Source organism: Bos mutus, chromosome 13 (genome assembly GCF_027580195.1).
Source record: "Bos mutus isolate GX-2022 chromosome 13, NWIPB_WYAK_1.1, whole genome shotgun sequence".
In the NCBI taxonomy this organism is placed as follows: domain Eukaryota; kingdom Metazoa; phylum Chordata; class Mammalia; order Artiodactyla; family Bovidae; genus Bos; species Bos mutus.
The window spans coordinates 72,813,848-72,835,381 of record NC_091629.1 but is presented as its reverse complement, the minus strand read 5'-3'; the positions used below and the strand labels follow the sequence as shown (position 1 = coordinate 72,835,381).

The window sequence follows — 21,534 nt, the reverse complement described above, 5'->3', positions numbered from 1 at the left end:
TTCCCCATCTATTTCCCATGAAGTGATGGGACCGGATGCCATGATCTTCGTTTTCTGAATGTTGAGCTTTAAGCCAACTTTTTCACTCTCCACTTTCACTTTCATCAAGAGGCTTTTTAGTTCCTCTTCACTTTCTGCCGTAAGGATTGTGTCATCTGCATATCTGAAGTTATTGATATTTCTCCCGGCAATCTTGACTCCAGCTTGTGCTTCCTCCAGTCCAGCGTTTCTCATGATGCACTCTGCATATAAGTTAAATAAACAGGGTGACATTATACAGCCTTGACATGCTCCTTTTCCTATTTGGAACCAGTCTGTTGTTCCATGTCCAGTTCTAACTGTTGCTTCCTGACCTGCATATGAATTTCTCAAGAGGCAAGTCAGGTGGTCTGGTATTCCCATCTCTTTCAGAATTTTCCACAGTTTATTGTGATTCACACAGTTAAAGGCTTTGGCATAGTCAATAAAGCAGAAATAGATGCTTTTCTGGAACTCTCTTGCTTTTTCCATGATCCAGCAGATGCTGGCAATTTGATCTCTGGTTCTTCTGCCTTTTCTAAAACCAGGTTGAACATCAGGAAGTTCACAGTTCACATATTGCTGAAGCCTGGCTTGGAGAATTTTGAGCATTACTTTACTAGCGTGTGAGATGAGTGCAATTGTGCAGTAGTTTGAGCATTCTTTGGCATTGCCTTTCTTTGGGATTGGAATGAAAACTGACCTTTTCTAGTCCTGTGGCCACTGCTGAGTTTTCCAAATTTGCTGGCATCCTGCTACAGATGCTTTATTAAATTTTCTTGAAAGTATAGGATAACATGATAATCACATGGGTTTGAATAGATTTTACGGAAAAACACAACTTCCTCTAACTTCACAATGACATTTAGCCTAATAAGTTGGTATTAGAACTGTCCTCAAATTACTTAGCTAGTGTTTCATATTCTGTCTAAAAATTGTTATGAGTTTCTGCTTTGACTACAGTTGAGTTTTTGACTCCATATGGAGCTGTGAGAAAAATATGGCCTAATGGGAAGCATCAGTGTTTATCCATACAAGCTCATCTTTCATTTTCCAACCAATAAAGCCCATCTACTCCTCGCTGACATGGAATGCCAGTGTGCAGGAGGATGGGTCCAGAGGGGTTAATCCTGGGTGCCGCACAGCATGACGGGAGTGCGCTGGGAAATGTCTGCGCTGGCGCCACCGTGGGTATTCTGTGCCTCTTGGCACATCTGTGCCCGCGTGGAGGTTCTCAGCACCTCCCGACAGGCTCCGCCCTGCCTCTGCCACCATTCCTAATGCTGCCTGTCAGGTGGGTGACAAAGAACGCCCGAAAGATTCAGATGCTGAATCAACCGTAATGAGTTCCTCATTGTGTTCCCAAGGGCACAGCTGCCTTGGAAAAAGAGCTGTAAATAATATTAGTGGTTGCTACCAGTTGGAGCTTCAACACAACCTATAATTTTATTTGTGTTAATGAGACAGTTGATGACCTGTGAAGAAGAGGTTAAACAAGTTTGAGGGGATTTAGTTTTGCACTTGCACTATTAAAAAAACTGAAATAAGGACAGAAAAGATCAAGAAGGGAAGAAATTCAACCCACTTTATTAGTGTTAATTAATACCCTTTATATATTGCCTCTTGACCATGCCATGTTTTGTCATTAAGTTATAATGTAGTAACTAAAACATCAAAGTGAACAAAGCATCAGCACAGTGCGGGTTAAAAATATAAAACAACCTTTGTCTAAGATGATTTCCATTTTATTGATTTATCCAGATACCTGCATCAATTTTCAGAAATTGTGGGGCCTCTGTAGACCCAGACTCTGTTTTCCTCCTGGAAACTGACAGCTCTTTGAGATCTTAGCACAGACACTACAGCATTTAAATTATTGAGAAATCTGAGAGTAGAATTTCAGGCCTCTTAAAACCAGAAAATGGCCTCAGTGAGATCACCCCTGATCAGTCCATTCTTCTAAGAAGCTTAGGAATTATTATGTCTAATGACTTTGCGAGTGGTTCTGGCCTGTGTAATTAAGATCCAAATATAACTCTATGTTCACTCTATAACTAAATTTCTTATCTGGACAAATGACCCATTTATGAAAGCTCATAAAATATCATAGGCTAGTCATTACAGACTTAAAAATCTCCCTAATAAAATATACCCAAAGATGTTCATATCTGCATTCCTAATAATTTTCCAAAAATATCCCTTACCTTAAGTAACTAGAAAAGAGTGTATATTATCATTCAAGAAGAGAAAATAGAATTAAGATCTATAATTATAAACAAGCAGCTTTCCTTGATTCCATTTAGTGAACATATTTGCATTTTTCTTCTATATATCAGTTCCTGAAAGTGATAGCAGAGTCACCATCACATCAGCATAATCTTTTGAGCTTGTGCATTCACTGCAGAATGTAAAATGTCATGACATTTCTTCAGGAATATAAAACTTTTTTTTTTTTTGGAAGTGTTGCTCCACATTAAAAAAAAAAAAGAATGAAAATGAGGGTCAGAATTCCAGACAACTTTAGAATTCTGAATGGAAAGACTAGAGTGACCAACTAAGGGAAATTCACCATAGCTAAGGGAAGCACTGTCTTGTCTTTCCTTCTCCTTCCTAACTTTTCTGAAGCTATTGATTAGAAGCTTCAGTCCTATGAGAGTGGTCCAATGTGCCTCATTAAGGATAGCTTCACTTTACCAAATCAAAACCAGGAAAGAATGGAGGTAGAGATATAGAGGAGGAGGAAATGGTACAGGGGAACCTTTACCTGTTATTGGGGAGGAGAAGTAAATATTGGGTTGAGAGTTCAGGGAATGAGTTCTGGTGGAACTTCTTTTAATTATAAAAAAAATATAATTTTATATTCAGTCTAAAGGCAAAAGAATTCATATGTTCATGCGTTTTTTTTGTTGTTTGTTTGTTTTTAGTCCTTAATAATCTATGCTTTCTAATTTTGAACAAGTTCTTGGAACTTTTTCACATCACTAAATCATAAGTCTTTACAGCAGAAACAGTCTTATATGTCTTTCCACAAGGCATTCCTCTCAACCCAAGAAAATGTCCACTTGCAATTTTGACAAGAAGGGATACCTTAACTTCTGTCTTAGCAGGAAAAAAAAAAAAAAAAAAAGCACCTCATGTACTAGGTGACTTTCTCTTCATCAGGTAGCTGATGTTCACAACTACAACGTGTACACGCATGTGATTCACACCAGCAAATTAGCCTAAATCAAGCAGCCACTTACTATAGTAATTGGAGATATCATTGAGAGGCTGGATCAAGACTTACCTGTGAAGCTACACATATCACTGAAAATTTTAAATTATAAAAGGTTGCTTTTTTTTTTTTTTTCATTTTGAGTGCTACTTGGAGTTAAGTTGCCTATTGTTTGCAGCGTAATGAGTTTTACTGGTTTAGGTGTCAAAATGATCAGAGGGGTCAGAGTATGAAAGTCTATGAGTAATGGTCTCAATGCTTGCCCCTCAGAGGAGAGTCCCAAGATCAGCAGCATAGGTGTCATCTGAGAGCTGTTAAAATGCAGAAGCTAAGCTCTCAACCCGGACCTACTGAATCAGAATCTGCATTTTAAGAAAGTTCCTCCTTAAGGGCATGTCTACACACTGATGTGTGAGGATTATCCTAGTCCAGACTGTAATGCTTTGACTGTGGGTCTAAAATATAGTACTGACATGGACAGATGGAGATAAACAAACAACAACGTCAACAAAACAGTCCCACCCGGAAATAATGGACGCTCTGATGCTGACATTCTATTCAGTGAGCAGAAGGGCAAGTGTGTTTATCAGGATGAAAGGAGTCAGGTGTTTGAAGAGAGCAGTTTTGTGGGAAAATACAAGGGGTTGCGGAAGAGCAAGGACTTCATCATCTGGCCTCTCCCTGGTTTATTGCTTCCTTCTGTGGAGCTTTGGAAGATCTGCCATTTCAGGTACGCCCGTATTAAGTGGAACCAGTGATTTCCTCCCAGTTTTCCTCGGGTTTCAACTCATGCAATGTCACCCTGAAAAGTAGGACTTGAGGGGGTATTATGGGGTACTTGTAACCAGACCAGCCATATTAGCATCATCTGGGAGGCTGTTAGAAACGCATAATCTCAGCCTGCCCCAGGTCGACCACATCCAAATTTTCATTTAACAAGATGCTCTTGTGAGTGGATACACATATGTTGACGTTTGAGAATCACTGGTCCATGTACTTTCTGAACCGGTGAACTCTTCATCCTGGGAGAATTTCATATGGAGCCTGGGCAAGCCTATCAATGATGGTGGAGACAGGAGCAATGTGTGGGCCACTGGGAACAGATCACTGCCAGGAACAGTACACCTGTGAGAGATCTGTGCCTCTAACAGGAACACTGAACGCCAGGCGTGTGATGTGTGCCAAAAAGGTATCATTGATAGTTTCCGCAATTAGATATGCGCTAGAGATCACGTGGTGAAATGTTGGTTGTGAAACTACTGCTTTTCATGGAGTAGAGGAACCTTGGACAGCTCTTTGTAGCTCGGGAGAAATAAATCCCTAATCCAGAATCTTTGGCTGCTTGCTATGTCCTCAAAAAGATTGCTCAGTTACACCAAGTGACATCTGTTGCTGGTGAAACTATCATTTTCCATGTTGAGGATGCATTCCACTTTCAACACCCACCCCCCCAAAAAAAAAAAAAAGAAAGAAAAAAAACAGTAACACGGAGGGAGAGGAAAAGTGGTGGGAAGAAATTCTTTCACACACTTGAAAGCAATATAACTCTTGGCGGCAATACGTTTTATCTGAGACAGGGTTACAACCTGTTATGGATGGATTTTATTTTGTTTATCCTTAGGAAAGATGTGTTTATAACATTGTGGTTAAAAATTAAGTCATTCACTTTGTTAGATTAAACTTTTGGTGAAGTCAAAGTCTACCAGAGCTAGTGGCAGCTTGAGAGTATCCACCTCTATATCCAAAATGACTCCCTCCGTTCTTTTATCTATCTGTCCTTCCATCTGCCACCCTCAGCCCTTCCATCCATCCATGCATCTACCCATCCATCACGTATGACCTCCTCATTGCCTCTGTAACAGTAATGATGACCCAAGGCCTACACTATTTAACTCCCTGAGAGTAGAACGGAATTTAGTCTTGAATATTTTTTAGTGAATCACAAATGTGTCACATTCTGCAAAACTTGGTTTGCTCATCTCCTAGTATAGGAGCCAACACTGAACCTTCACGTGCACAATGGAAGGCCAGGTGCCTGCTTCCTTCCTTGTTCTCAGATAATTCTGGTTGGATTAATGCGGTGATCACCAGGAAATGTCTACAAATAACCCACCTCCTGGGGCCTAAGTTGTCAGACATCTCGCCTGCTTCCTTCCTTGTTCTCAGATAATTCTAGTTGGATGAATGCAGTGATCACCAGGAAATGTCTACAAATAACCCACCTCCTGGGGCCTAAGTATCCAGACATCTCCCTGCAGACTGGCTGCTCCTTGTCCTGTTATTTTTGCTCATTTCCATCATCATAGACTCTAGCTGATAAAAGTCTTCACTGTTATTGATGGTCCAAAAAGCACAGCCATTTTCAGGCCATGAGTATCAATTCCTAAACTTGGGGAATATGACTACAGTCAATTTCCTTTTTTCTTTTCCTTTCTTGCTTTCTTTTTCTTTAGTCATTCCTATAGAGTGTGTTCTGTAGACACCTCTTTCTTAGTCATTATCCCCTAATTAATTCCCTTGTTAAATATAAAGTGTGCATTAGGCTTGATTAATGTCTTCCTTTGTGACTAAGGAAAGAAGAATGTATTACCTTTACATATTGACTCAAGCTGCGTAATCATAACTCATTTTATTTAAAGTCCTTATTCTTTACAAACCACACTGTGGGTTAGGCCCCAAGCAACTGTCAAGATAATCTCACCTAACTCTCATACGTAGGAAAGGGAGTCAGGTGTTTGCACATAGAATTGACTTTAAAGGTGCCTGTGGAAACCCATCTCTTTTTCTGTGTAGTGTTTTCAAGTTCATACCATGAAATTGTAGAGGGGCTGAAGTGGAATTGCCCAATCTGTGAGGAGAACATGCTGACATTTTAAGAGATGGAACAGAGGTTTCAAGAAATCCTGCAGGCAGAAAACCCGCATACGTGTGGGTAATCTAGCAGTCTGCTCCCTCTCTAATGATATGGTCTGTGACGGATGTACACAAGAGGACCTCAGTGCATCCCAGGAAAGAAGTCTGCTGGGCATGAGAAGGGTGCAGCCTGGGCTACGCTTGTCTGGTATGGTGGTGGGAATGGAATAAAATAACACAGTGGTTCTCAAAATGTCCTAATCTTCAGGGACGCCGTGACACTAATCTTTAATTAGGTGGAAGATTTAATACTGTTGAGATCTGGTAGCTAGTGCCCAGGAGGGTTTTCATCCTCTGTTAATATGGAAAAAGAATTCTCGTCTCTAACCGTCCTTCCTCAAGGACCAGGGTTACTTTAAGGTGGATTCTTCTGTCTTCGCCTCCTCCTTCTCCACTGACCTCATGGACTCGGTTTGCAGTGGAAGGTGCTTAGAATTTTCAGCCAGAAGATCAGAGCTGTCTGAGCTTTTCCTCTTAGCCATGGTGTAACTTTGGGGAGCGTCCTCACTCTCTCTGGAGATAATAATGCTTCCTCTCAGGCTTCTTTTGAGAGGCAGCAAAGGCCATGTAAAAACATCCAGGAAGATTTAGCATGTATTAGATGGTGTCCTTATTTCCGTCTCTTTGTTTAAGTCACAGAGGAGAAGCTGATAGTGGATGCTCCTGGACATCCTGGCCTCCGTTTCTTTCCATGGTGTTTCAGGAAATATTGTTGACTGTGTGTTATCTCCGTCCCTTCTCATGGCTGTTTGGTTTGTTAGCAGATCATTAGGGAGTGGAAAAAGAGTGGAGACACAGGTTTGGCTGAGAAGTGGTTGAGTTACTATATCCATTGTGCCCAATCCATGCATAGACTGTTAGAAAATATCGCCTCACCACCCCATCGTGTCAAGGCTTTGGGGCTGCTGCTCGATGAGGTCAGCTGTGTTTCTTGTTTTGTGGTTGTTTGCTGTTAATGGATTTTCTTAAATAGTTCCTTTGGAAGTCAGATCTTCAACTTTATTCTTAAGAAAGATGTGGAGATACAACTTATCATTAAGGAAGTCAAGGATTGACTCCAACACCTGAGTAGCTGGGCTTCCCTGGTGGCTCAGATGGTAAAGCGTCTGCCTGCAATGCAAGAGACCCAGATTCTATCCCTGGGTTGGGAAGATCCCCTGGAGGAGGGTATGGCAAGCTGTTCCAGTAATCTTGCCTGGAGAATCCCATGGACTGAGGTGCCTGGCGGGCTACAGTCCGTGGAGTCACAAAGAGTCAGACGTGACTAACACTTTCCCTTTCACATGAGTAGATGATAACTTCTACTTGGGTTTATCTATTATTTATGTGGAGCACATTCTTTTTTTTTTTTTTCCAGTTTATAGTCTTACTTAATTTTTTAAATTAATTAATTTATTTTAATTGGAGGCTAATTACTTTACAATATTGTAGTGGATTTTGCCATACATTGACATTAATCAGCCATGGCTGTACATGTGTTCTTCATCCTGAACCCCTCTCCCAGCTCCCTCCCCATCCCATTGGTGCACATTCTTTATGGAGCCTTGCCCTCAGCATGGAAGACAGAAAGTCCCAGGACCACTGCCTCATCCCGGCACAGTCATTCTCTGAATCCCTTCCTTTTGTACACCCTCGCAGCTCCTCCTTGGCTTTGAGCCAGGTCTCTGTTCTTGTTACTCGTGGTCTTAAGAATGCTCTTTCTTCCTTCTTGCTTTTTTAAATAATTCACCTGCTTTTTCTTCTTCTTCTCACCAAGACCGAACAGAAGTGACCATGGGCTCTGTTTCCTCTGAGCTTCTCCCAAAAATCACCCCGCAGGTTCATTTCACTGTAAGAGTTCTTCTGCAGCCACATCAAGCTTAATGACAATAATAAATGTCTGCAGTGGTTCCCAAAAGCAGACTCTGGGGTGAGGATCTGGGGAAAGGGAATCTGTTAGGAAAATCCCAGGGGAAAATAAAACGGGTGAGACATGTGAAGACTGAGATCAGAAGAGGAGGGTGGAGCTCAGGCTTAGTCGTAGGTGATGGCAAAGTCCCCCAGTGACGCTTGCCGGATAATGCAGGTCACACCTCTGCTTTGTCGCCTCCAGGGCCAGGATGCAGGAGTGGGACACCTCCACACCCCACTGATCAGACATCAGTTAGGGGCTGTCCTGGAGGTGCCTGATTCCCAACTCCTTGTTCTCTGAGTGCACTGGCAAAGCAGGCCCAGCTCCCCAAGGGCATCCCCATGACGGTCGTGACTGTGTAGGGGTGCCTGCCTCTGGCAGGGGCGCAGATGGTGAAGGATGGTGGTGTCCCTTCCAGCACGCTGAGGGAAGCTCCGGGATCCTAAGTCCTCCAAAGCTCTGCCTACAGCCCTGGGCCCCTTCCCGCAGCACACTGGTCCCTCAGTCCTATATGCACAGGGGGCTTCCTTGTCATTCTGGCCCCTTCTTCGACCAGGAAGGCCGCTCTGTGCGGAAAGAGTCTGGCCCCACAATGGCTGTGGGCCTTTCAGTCTCAAGTGGGTAATTTACTTCTCAGGGGATCTGAGGCGATGGTCAGTAATCTCAGCTTCCCCAGCTCCACCCAAGAAAAGGGCACCTAAGCCCATCCCCTCATCCTCCCCTCGTCTTGCCAGGGGTAGAATGATTGAGCCTGGTACCTATATTTAATTTTGAGAAAGACATGGGGACAGATACTTTCAAAATTAGAGGCAGTAAAGTTTATGGGAAAAAAAGCATCCTTTTAGGAATATTTTGTTTCAGTAGGAGTTTCCATATCGCACCACTGGTTTGCTATTAACATGGAAAGGATTTTTGTTTGTTTGTTTGTTTTCCTTTTTTGGTTTTAACCTTTGTTTCTTCCCTTTGCTTCTGTGTAAAAGGAGTTTACAGATGTAGACATTTGGGAACAGAATGCACATTCTTTTGGGTTCAGTGGGTTTATGGGGACTAGTTCTCATTTTCACATACATATAGTTTCTAGTAAAACATTCCTACCAGTCACTCGAGCAAGCTCAGGCAAAAGGCAGGTTTTTTTCCCTTTGCTGGTTCTGACATTTTGCATCCGTATAAATTCATGGTGGAAGTAACCCATCTGTCTTCTTGGAAAATATAAAGTTTACAAGAGTACTGCTCCTATTCATGGCTGTGTAATAGTTTGTTTTATATTGCGTGGAGTTGTAGTTATAAACACGAAAGCAGCTGGCAATAAATGACTTTATGACAGCTATTTCCAAGGTATAATGAAGAAAACAAAAACAAAGTTATTGCTTATAATCATGGTGCATGGGGAGCCTCTGCCATGCGCTCCAACCCTGGCCATTTCCACCTGATCTCACTCACAGGCTCCTTTAAATGACCTTGGCCTTCAGGTTATCTAGCTTTAGGGAAGGGAATGGCCTGATAATGTTTCCATTTTCCAGTAATTTGTTAAAGAGACAGCATTCTTTTGCTCTATTCACTCATGTAATGGGGATAAGAGGGGAGTGGAATTATTGTCTTTACTGTTGAAGAGATTTTACACTGAAAAAATATTTTAAGGGGAGCAGTTTGTCAGTACAATCAGCCCTCTGTAGCTATCTACTTTCCTATTTCCAGATTCAACCTACTGCAGATCAAAAATATATTTTTAAAAATTCCAGAAAGTTCCAAAAAGTGAAACTTCAATTTGCCTTGTAATGGCAAATATTTACATATCATTTACATTGTATTTACAACTATTAACATCACATTTACATCGTATTAGATATTATAAGTAATCTAGAGATGATTTAAAGTACATGGGAAGGTATGTATAGGATATATGCAAATGCTACATATTTTATGCAAGTGACTTGGGCATTTGTGGATTTAGGTATGTGAGGAGGGTCGTGGAAGGACTGCATTTTCAAAATTTTAAACTTTTTCATTTAGGTCAATTTGCTCATTTAAACAAATTAATGTCATTTCTAGGAATATATTCTGCCAGATTATGTTAGCTACATAAAGGCACGGTCAAGAATGCTTATGGAAGGGTAATTACAGTAATGTTTACAAAGAACCTACATGTTTATCATGTTAAGTAAACATAGTGTAACCATGCCTAGAATATTATGTAGACATTATATCACTGTACACAGACAGGGAAAGATCTCCAACATCTAGGACATGAAAAAAGATAGTCTCAGAAGATAAAACACAACATATGCTCCAATTTCTGTAGAAAAAAAATAATCTATGTTTGTGTGGCCATATAACTCAATTATTCATTCATTCATCCATTCAAAGGATATTTATTGAATGCCAGGCTTCATTCTAGCTGCAACTGATGCAATCATTAGGAAGACAAAGATCCACCTAGATTCTGCCTGCCAGTGGGGAGACCAAGGTTGAGGAGGCAATGAGCAAGAAAACATCTGTCTGTCAGGTGGCAGAAGAGTCATGGAGACCCAGCAGCCTGAGGGAAGAGGCCTGAAGGAGCCTCACTGAGGAGGCGGTATCTGATCAGTAACTTACAAAGAAGCGCGCCAGACAGGAGACGGCTAGTCCAAAGCCCTGACGCAGGATCACGCTTCTGTGTTTGAAGAACTGAAGGAGACCAGTGAGGCTGGAACTCTGTGGGCGCAAGGACAAGTGGGAGGAAAGGAGGGTGGAGAGGAAGCCAGGAGCCAGATCATGGGGAAATTGAAGGCCACATAAAACGTGACTTCACGTTTTATTAAAATGTGATTTGAAGGGACTAAGGGTTTGAGATCAGGAAAAAGACACAATCTCAGGCTTCAAAATCTAAGTGAATGGAGCTGTGTGATGGTCACCATGCTATTGTCTGTGACGGCCCGAGGGGAGGCTTTTCTAGCTGAATCTGAGGAAGAAAGAGCTGTGGCTATAGAAGAAGATTCCCACTGTGTCTCCCTGTGCCTGTCTTCTTTCAGCCTTTTGAGATTTACTTATAAATTCTTTGTGTAGTTAACAAGTATGAAGGGTAAATGATCAGTTATACCTTACACAAAGTAGATATCTTACACAAAATAAATTTCTGTGACCCTGAGGGAGTTCACTTTCTTAGCTTTCTTTCCTCCATGTTTATGAAAAGAAAGTGATAGGTTCTTTATCACAGGATTGTTCCTGAGAATGAATCAGATACTCTGCATAGAGTTTTTAGCCCATGCTTAGCACACTGGCGGAGAAGGCAATGGCACCCCACTCCAGTACTCTTATCTGGAAAATCCCATGGACGGAGGAGCCCTGGTGGGATGCAGTCCATGGGGTCACTAAGAGTCAGACACGACTGAGCGACTTCACTTTCACTTTTCACTTTTACGCATTGGAGAAGGAAATGGCAACCCACTCCAGTGTTCTTGCCTGGAGAATCCCAGGGACAGAGGAGCCTGGTGGGCTGCCGTCTATGGGGTCGCACAGAGTCAGACATGACTGAAGTGACTTAGCAGCAGCAGCACACTGGAGCACAGTGATCCCCTTTATCTGTGGGGCATACATTCTGAGACTCCCAGTGGATGCCAAAAATATGGATAGTACTCAACCCTATATATACTGTATTTTTTTTCCTGACATACATACCAATATGATTTAGTTGATAAATTAAGTACAGTAAGAGATTAACAGGGCTTCCCAATGGCTCAGTGGCAAAGAGTCCACCTCTTTGACACAGGAGTTGTGGGTTGGATCCCTGGGTCTGGAAAATCCCCTGGAGTAGGAAATGGCAACCCACTCCAGTATCCTGGTGGGCTGCAATCCACGGAATCCCAAAGAGTGCGGCAGGACTGAGCGACTGAGCCGTCCCCCACCCCCCACACACACACATGCACAAACACACAAGAGTTTAGCAACAATAACTAAAAATAGAACTGTAACGATATACTGTAATAAAGTTATTTGAATACAGTCTCTCTCTTTCTCAGAAAGTCGTATTGTACAAATTTAATGCCTTTTCTGTGTTCTCTAAGCACTTATCACATATGATGACTGTAACTTTCACAGTTTGAGGTGTGATGGCAAGAGTAGCACAGATTTGGTTTTTGGTTTTTTTTTTCCTTTCTTTTTTTTTTTTTTTTAATTTTATTTTATTTTTAAACTTTACATAATTGTATTAGTTTTGCCAAATATCAAAATGAATCCACCACAGGTAAAGCACTGCCTCTCTTTGGCATATTCAAATTGCCAACACCACTGCCTTTGGGCTTTGGGACCGTCATTAAGAGAAGGAAGTGTTACTTGAACACAAGCACCAGGACACAGCAATACTGAGACAGCCTCGCTGATAACTGAGGTGGTTACGGAGTGACCGACCAGCAGGTAGGATACATGGAGCATTCACGCCCCAGGCAGGATGGAGTGAGGTGGCGCTAGATTTCACCAGGGTACTCAGAATGGAGCACAATTTAAAGTTTGTGCATTGTTTACTTCAGGAATTTTCCGTTTAATAATTTCAGACTGCAGTTGACCAGGGGTCACTGAAACTGAGAAAAGCAAAACCACAGATAAGGAATAGACTGCTATAATTCAAGAATGACAGCTGTTGTTGCTACGTTACCACCTCCCATGTTTAAACACTATGAGGAATTCAGGATGCTGTAAAAGTGCCTGGCTTTTCAGCACCTTTATCCTGAGCTTTAGAGAGACAAAAGAGGCTGTTTCATAGCATTGCAGAATGTAACCACTGAACTGATCCATCTAGTCCAACTCTGCTCTTTTCATAATTAGAGAAACTGAGGCCCTGAGGGGCACATTCTTGGCTCTTTAATGCAGCATATAAAAATAATATATTGATATTACATTGGAATGGACAGTGACTGTTTGCTGTATACCAAAATATCTTGCATACTCCTAGAATGAGGTATATCATAGTTTGAGAAATACCCAAGTATCCTTCATCATGGGGTTAAGAGGATTTGGTACAACCTACTAGGCTGATAACCAGACATCTAAAGACAAAGAGCGGTACCCTAAGTTCCACTGATTCACATTTTCTCATATGCTAACTTCTTTGAAAGTAGAACGCCTCTTATAGCCAGGGCTGTTTATAGTCAAGCCTGCTTACAGTAAGGTGTTGTTCCTGTACATGCGTACGCTTGTCGTCTTCCCCAAGGCATTGACTGGACAGCCTTGGCCTTTAGCTGCCCAACCAGTTAGGGGCCATTTAAGAAGGTATGTGTCTTTTATGTTGTCTGAAAACCTTTCTTAGCAACAAAGAAGGAGCCAGCCTTCAAAGTTTCAGAGAGGGTGTCATGGGCCTGGAAGGAAAGTTCTGAGTCAGTTCTCAGGCCATCTTGTGATGGCCTGAGTTAATATCATGTTGAGAGAACAAGGATAAAACTATGGGAAGCTCATGTCTAGAATTCTGTTTCGAAAAGTCATTCAGAAGAACCAGACTCTTCACATGAGGAATGTTTGAGGAAATTGTAACCAGTTTTTCTCCTTTTTATCTATGCTGTAGAGCAAGTTATAACTTAAGAAACAGTTTACTGCTGCTAAGTCACTTCAGTTGTAGATGGCAGCCCACCAGGCTCCCCCGTCCCTGGGATTCTCCAGGCAAGAACACTGGAGTGGGTTGCCATTTCCTTCTCCAATGCATAAAAGTGAAAAGTGAAAGTGAAGTCGCTCAGTCGTGTCCGACCCTCAGCAACCCCATGGACAGCAGCCTACCAGGATCCTCCACCCATGGGATTTTCCAGGCAAGAGTACTAGAGTGGGGTGCCACTGCCTTCTCGGAAGAAACAGTTTAAATAAATCCAAAATAGTCATTTCAGTAGGTATAGAATAAAAATCCTAAGTGGTAGGAAAGTGTATTTTCACTGTTACAGAGCTTCTTGTTTAGCGGCACACAAAGTTCAACAACATAATGGTGTTTCTTACAGTTGACAGCTTCCTCAAGTCAGTGAACAGTGATATATAATCACAGACATTTAAATGAAAGGTGTATTGGGTAGCATGTTTTTGCTTGCAAGTAATGAAGTACCTAACTAAAACTGACTAAGCGATGAGGAAAGTGTTGACTAAGCAACTGAAAGATTCCAGAGGTTGAGAGCACTTTGCAGTTAATTTACACCATCGGCTCAGTGATGCCACAACTCCCCATCTCTCTATCCTTGTGACTGAAGGAGGTGTGTGCTACTTACCTTCTTCAGGCATCACCTTCCTGTGGAACTGAGGGTGGAGTCAGACCTACTCAGATCACAAGGCTGTTGTATAAGCAGTGGGTAGATGGTAGTGACCTTGGATAAGGAGGAGAGGAAGAAATTCCCACTTTGTATGAATCAAGGATCAAAGGAAAGCACGTGATAGTTATAATACTGGCTAAGGGCTCGCTGCATTGGGTTTGAGGCACCATTAGGGTCAAAACAAAGGTTGAGGGTATTTCTTTCTTTGCCCTCAAGTTATTCAGACAGAAGTAGGAGAAGTGGAAACAGGAATTCAAGAGGATGGGAAGCAGAGTCTACAGCCTTGAGGATTTCAGTGTTTCTACAAATGTACTTGAAAACAACATGCTGGGCTAAGGAAGTATTTTCCAGGTGGAAATCTATAATTTTACAAAAGAAAAATCCTCTCTCACTCTCCAAGTCAAATGAATATTTTTCCCACAAGAGGGAAGTACATGCTGATTTGGGAAAAAGAAAAAAAAATTCTGGCTGGCAGTCAAGTGCTCTGAAGTTTCCGGTCGCTGTAGGTTCGGCCGTGATTAGCATGGAGACGTCCTTGCTCCTGGGGCTTGCCTGTTGGAAGGGGAGTCTGGAGCCTTACAAAGTGGGCTGATGATGTCAATTCCCCAAGTTCTACAGGTGACTGCAGAATTACATGCACTTTAAAATAAACCAGGCTAAACTGCCTGGGTTTTGGTATAATGCAATCTATCATTCTTCCACAGGAGAGGATTTTTGTGGGAGGTGGTTATATTAAATATAACTTTGAAATAAAGAAATCTTACATTGTTCACTTCTTGTGGCCCCATCAGAAATTTAGTATGGCAAAGAACAAATGTCCTGCAAAACCCTTTAGTTGAGCTCACTTTGCTCACTCTTTTCTTTCTCTGTTCCTCTCTTTTTCTCACGATAAAAAGTGATCAATTAGGAAATTTATATGGATGAATTGTATGCAAAGTTGCTTTACATACAATGAGTTTTTCCATGATTTTGCAATCCCATCTCTGCTTTATCATTGCCTTTGTGTTTAATACAATAATATATATTATCAATGCCATCCTCCATTATGCAACTGTGCACCTTCACTTTGAAGGTGACGATGTCATTTTCAGATGAAGCTATTTGTCCTTGTTAAAACAGACAAGACAGTTGGTACATTCAGACTCAATTATTGAGTCATGTGATTGATTCTGAGATAGAGCTGGGAGCTGAGGCAAATGAAAGTTGCCATTAGCGGGCTGGTGTGCTCTCTCTTCTGTGGAATCTGATGGGAGAATGACCAGTAATGCTGGATGTAGGAGGGAAGCAGAAGGGAGTGAACTCGAATCAGGTCTCCCGGAGGCTGACTCTGAGACAGAGTTCAGGGTGCAGGACATTTACTGAGCTGTGCCTGGGGATCAGCCCCTGGAGAAGACAGGGGAGGTGGGTAACAAAAGGGGGCAGGGGGAAAGGGGTGAGCTGCCGTGTGGCTCGGCGGTGGCTGTGGTGCTGCAGGGTCCTTCAGTGCTACGCTGACTTGAGCCAAAATGAGCCAAGGCCTTTATACTCTGCACAGACTATGGGCCAGGGCATGGCCCCAGTGAGGAGGGTCTCTGCGCCTGAGACCATCCCTGAAAAGGCTGACAGTTGAAGGCTGTCTGCAGACAGCCCTGCTGGGGTCTAGGTGCTAGATTCTAGGGCAGTAGTCCTCATCCCGGGGTGATTTCACCCCCTGTGGAAATGTGACAATGCCTGGAAATGTTTTTGATAGTCAAGACTGGGAGCCTGCTCCTAGCAAATGGCTGGAGAGCGCAGGGAAGCTGCTATGCATCTCACCATGCTCGAGGCAGCCCCGAGCAACAAAGCACTGTCTGGTCCCAGATATCGACAGTGCCAAGGTCAGGAAGCCCTGCGCTAGCACAACAGTGCCTGTGTGCGTGCTTGGTCATTTCAGTTGTGTCTGACTCTTTGTGACCCCGTGGACTGTAGCCCTCCAGGCTCCTCTGTCCATGGGATTCTCCAGGCAAGAGTACTGGAGTGGGTAGCCATTCTCTTCTCCAGGGATCTTTCTGATCCAGGGATTGAATCTGGGTCTCCTGTATTGCAGGCAGATTCTTTACCATCTGAGCCCCCAGGGAAACCCCCAGGGCAATAGATTCCCTGCTTAAAGTAGAGCCTGGTGGTCATTACAGTGGCCAACAGAAGAATCGGCATTAGCTGGGATAGTGCCCCTTGTCAGACACAATGCTATGTATTCTTCATTCCTTCTCATGCTCCCACAAACCCCTCAGGAGAACTTTGAGTTTCTATCTACTGATGAAGAAACAAATGCTCCAAGCAGTTAACTAAACTCTCCGACATGTTGAATGGAAAGGGTGTCCAGTTGGGATTTCTAGCAGACTGGCTTGTGGAAACCGTTCTAATAACTAGTAGTTTCTGCTTGATGGCTTGATGCAGCCGTTCTCAAACTTTTCTCTTTGTCTGCATGGAGCACAAGATGGATAATGTTTATGTGTTCAGTTTGTTTCCATGGAATTCCTGGGGCATCAGCTGTAAGCTCACCTCTCTCCACTGCATTTAAAAGCACAATGAAACATGAGAAGGCATGGCACAAGTGATAGGGATGACTCTGAATCCTCTCTAATTTGTACTTCTAAGCAGGCCATTCCTGAATGTGAATTCCTTACAACAAATGACTTAGAGTAAGCATGCAGTTGATTTACATGCCTATGGAGAATCTTGGTGAATGCCTGTAAAAAAAAACTACAATATTTTCAGGAGAATTTGCTCCGTCCTATCTTTTCATGGTTGAGGGTCACAGGATGGATTGAGTGGGTCAAGAAAATCCTTCAGATTTACTGGCATACTGGCACCTCAAGAATGCAAGGAATCAAATAATTAATTCGATTCATTTTAAAAAGAGCTTCTACTCCATCCCAGAAACTGTCCTTTTTTTTTTTAATTAGAAACTAGTAGCATTTACTAGTGAAATGAAAGGGAAAAAGTGTTTCACAGACCTGTAACTAAGCTCAACAGAGTCAATTATTAATATTACTGTGTCCAAAACAAATCATGTAAATTGTGACTTTAAATAGAAGATCCAAGCAAAGGGAATAAATATATATCCTTTTAAAATGTTAAGGAAAATAAAATGTAATACACATTTAACCCAAAGACATATAAAAAAGGCTTAAACATTTCATTATGATTGAGCTCAGCCATCATATTAGTTATTACAGTCAACAGTAGCTGCAGTGTTTTGAATTTCTAGTGTAACATCAGTCCTTATTTAAACAATCCTGTCATGAATTCCTGCAGCATACTTCTATATGGTAAATGTTATCGTTTGCATTTTTCCTGGGAAAAGACAAAGATGATAGCAACTCGGTCAGATTTACATATAGGTACATTGGCAGGAGAACATCACCATTCTCAGATCCCCTTCTGTTATTAGAAAGCTCGATTTTGACTCCACTCTATTTACATTTATTCATTAACTCTTTTAATCAAACTCTGCTGCTGCTGCTGCTAAGTCGCTTCAATCGTGTCTGACTCTGTGCGACCCCAGAGACGGCAGCCCACCAGGCTCCACTGTCCCTGGGATTCTCCAGGCAAGAACACTGGAGTGGGTTGCCATTTCCTTCTCCAGTGCATGAAAGTGAAAAGTGAAAGTGAAGTCGCTCAGTCATGGGTTGCCATTGCCTTCTCCGAATCAAACTCTAAATATTGCTAAATAAAGTACAGTGTCTTTTATTGGGCTGCAATAACAAACTACTGGAGAAGGCAATGGCACCCCACTCCGGTACTCTTGCCTAGAAAATCCCATGGATAGAGGAGCGTGGTGGGCTGCAGTCCATGGGGTTGCACAGATTTGGACACGACTGAAGCGACTTAGCAGCAGCAGCAGCAGCAACAAATTACTAGATGGCTTAAACTGCAGGCATTCATTTCTCACAGCTGGGAAGTCAAAGGTCAGGATGCCAGCTGATCTGGCGTTTGGTGCAGGGGCACCCCCTAGTTTGCAGATGGCTGTCTTCTCACTGCATCTTCACTTGGTGGAGAGCAGAGCGTGCTTGTTCTCTTCCTCTTCTTTTAAGAATTCTAATCCCATCATGGAGGCTCAACTGTCATGACCTAATTAACTCCCAAAGGTTCCACCTCCAAATACCATCACGTTAGAGTTTCAGCTTCTACATTTGGGTGGACACAAGCATTCAATCCACAGTGTCTGGTATAATCAGTGGTTTGCCAGCAATTGTTTAAAAAATGACTCAAAAAATTAGTGTGTGTGCTAAGTCACTTTCGTCATGTCCGATTCATGTGATCTTACTGACTGCAGCCCGCCAGGCTTCTCTGACCATGGGGATTCTCCAGGCAAGAATACTGGAGTGGGTTGCCATGCCTTCCTCCAGGGGATCTTCCTCCTCCCTAGGCTTTTACATCTCCTGCTTTGGCAGGCGGGTTCCTTACCACTAGCGCCACCTGGGAAGTCCAAAAATTTAATATGTTACTTCTATAAGTTTAAGTTTTACTGATACAAAGAATGTATAGCACACAATTTAAATATAAGAATAGAATATTCTGTTCAGTTGCTAAGCTGTGCCCCACTGTTTGCAGCCACATGAACTGCAGCACTCCAGGCTTCCCTGTCCTTCACGATCTGCCAGAGTTCACTCAAGTTCATGTCCGCTGAGTCAGTGGTGCTGTCTAACAAGCTCATCCTCTGCTGCCCTCTTCTCCTCCTGCCTTCAATCTTTCCCATCATCAGGGTCTTTTCCAATGAGTTAGCTCTTTTACATCAGGTGGTCAAAGTTTTGGAGCTTCAGCTTCAGCATCAGTCCATCCTATGAATATTCAGGGTTGATTTCCTTTAGCATTGACTGGTTTGATCTCCTTCCAATCCAAGGAGCTCTCAAGAGTCTTATCTAGCACCACAATTCAAAAGCATCAGTTCTTAGGAACTCAGCTTTCCTATGGTCCCACTCTCACATCCATACATAACTACTGGAAAAACCATAGCTACAGGAACCTTTGTCAGCAAAGTGATGTCTCTGCTTATCTGAAGTTGTTGGTATTTCTCCCAGCAGTCTTGATTCCAGCTGTGATTCATCCAGCCCTGCATTTCACATGATGTGCTCTGCATAGAAGTTAAGTGAACAGGGTGACAACATACAGCCTTGCCGTACTCCTTTCACAACTTTGAACCAGTCAGTTGTTCATGTAAGGTTCTAACTGTTCCTTCTTGAATAGAATAGAATATCAGATCAGATCAGTCGCTCAGTCATGTCATGCTGACTCTTTGCGACCCCATGAATCGCAGCACGCCAGGCCTCCCTGTCCATCACCAACTCCCGGAGTTCACCCAGACTCACGTCCATCGAGTCAGTGATGCCATCCAGCCATCTCATCCTCTGTCGTCCCCTTCTCCTCCTGCCCCCAATCCCTCCCAGCATCAGAGTCTTTTCCAATGAGTCAACTCTTCACATGAGGTGGCCAAAGTACTGGAGTTTCAGCTTTAGCATCATTCCTTCCAAAGAAATCCCAGGGCTGATCTCCTTCAGAATGGACTAGTTGGATCTCCTTGCAGTCCAAGGGACTCTCAAGAGTCTTCTCCAACACCGCAGTTCAAAAGCATCAATTCTTCAGCGCTCAGCCTTCTTCACAGTCCAACTCTCACATCCATACATGACCACAGGAAAAACCATATCCTTGACTAGATGAACATGTGATACCCTTTATTAGAAATTCTGTATATCCAATTGATTCTTACAGAATCCTTCTGTTAAATTTTATCAAAATGTTATTTCCATAGCCAACCTGTGGTTTCAGTTGACACAGATGAATGTTGATTGGTATTTTCAGATTTTATGCCACCAACAGGATGTCACTTAATACAGAGCTGGGAGAGAATGCCCAGTAGCATCCCATACTGGTATACTGTATTTCCACCAGACACATGTAATAGACATGGTCATCTCAATAGCAAAGGCAATAGTAAAACGTGGCAAATACTTAGGACTTGATGATGAATGATTATTTCTTTTAGATACAACTTAGTTCATTGTAGGCTTATGTGATATAATTTCTTGTAACTTAGTTTAACAATTGGTTCCCACAATGCCTGGTAATTTGACCCTTGCCTCTTGTGAGCTGGAATAATTGCTGGTAAAGAAAATTTAATCAAATATACCATTTCCACAATGTCTCCTACTTCACCTGAGTGGCGTTCAGAGCTCAGAGTACGTGAGTAGAGGACATCCCATTATCAAGCAAAACAGATGTTGAAATAGATGTTGATGGGTTTGGGGAGAGCCGGGCCTTTAAAATTTATTCTGTTTTTTTGTGGTTTATTCACAGGCATTTCCATGCATCTCAACAGGCATTTATGGTAAGTGACCTATCTTTTGGTAATGTTTACATTTCTTTATTTTGTTGTTAAAGTCAAGGTTAACAGGAAACATTAGAGGTTCTCTGATGGATGCAGTTTGCAGTCATTTAAAGAGACTCAAATGCAGGTCAAACTTCTTTGAGGACTCTCAAGAGGCTATTTGGATATTTTGGGTGTTAATGAATTTAGTTATATTGCATACCATGTGCAATAATTAGGTGCACTGTGGCTTAATGTCTTTTGTTATGTAAAAATGTTTACTCGCCTATGATCTGACCTCTAATAGTGTTTTTGTTAATTAAGTCATTCTGTTAGATGAGTCATAATACATATAAAATCTAACATTACCATTTTTTGTTGTGAATTACAAAATTATAGAAGCATTAAAATGCACACACATGCGTATATCTATATATTTAATTTAAAAGATGTGATTGTTAATATAAACACACATTTTTGATTAGAGGAAGATTTTTTTTTTTTCCTGGTATCAATAGATTGTTTTAAGTAGCAGCTGCTTTACTTAGAGATGGAAGCAAAATGTTTTTTATAACCTCTTGCTTGCATCAGCCTAAAATTCTCTAAATATTCTTTCACCTACAATGGCATTTACATATACTTTTTTCCTCAGCTCGTTAATAAATCTGTTTCACAATATTCAGGTAAAACAGAGTTTGTCATTTTAGAGTTTTCTGGTCAAGCAAATAAGATTATGACTTTTCTGAGCTCAAACTTCTCACGTGGAGACTTTTAAGTGAAAAATAAAATACATGCAGATGTAAAGAACCAGTTTAAATTTGTTACTAGAGGGAAAGGATAGCTAAAGTGTTGTCAAAAGCAGGAGACTTCTTCCTCTTAAGGTGGTATTTTTTAATTTGGCTGCGTCCGGTTTTAGCCA

The 21,534-nt window shown here is 42.0% G+C and overlaps 1 protein-coding gene across 1 annotated transcript in view; it reads left to right on the top strand.

Annotated features, from left to right (window-relative positions):
- Positions 1-21,534, top strand: part of MACROD2 (mono-ADP ribosylhydrolase 2) — a 2,305,531-nt gene that overhangs the window by 1,576,793 nt on the left and 707,204 nt on the right. The window contains exon 7 of the mRNA XM_070382044.1: positions 20,606-20,636. Coding sequence (XP_070238145.1) covers positions 20,606-20,636 — 31 coding nt within the window. The remainder of the gene's footprint in view (positions 1-20,605; positions 20,637-21,534) is intronic.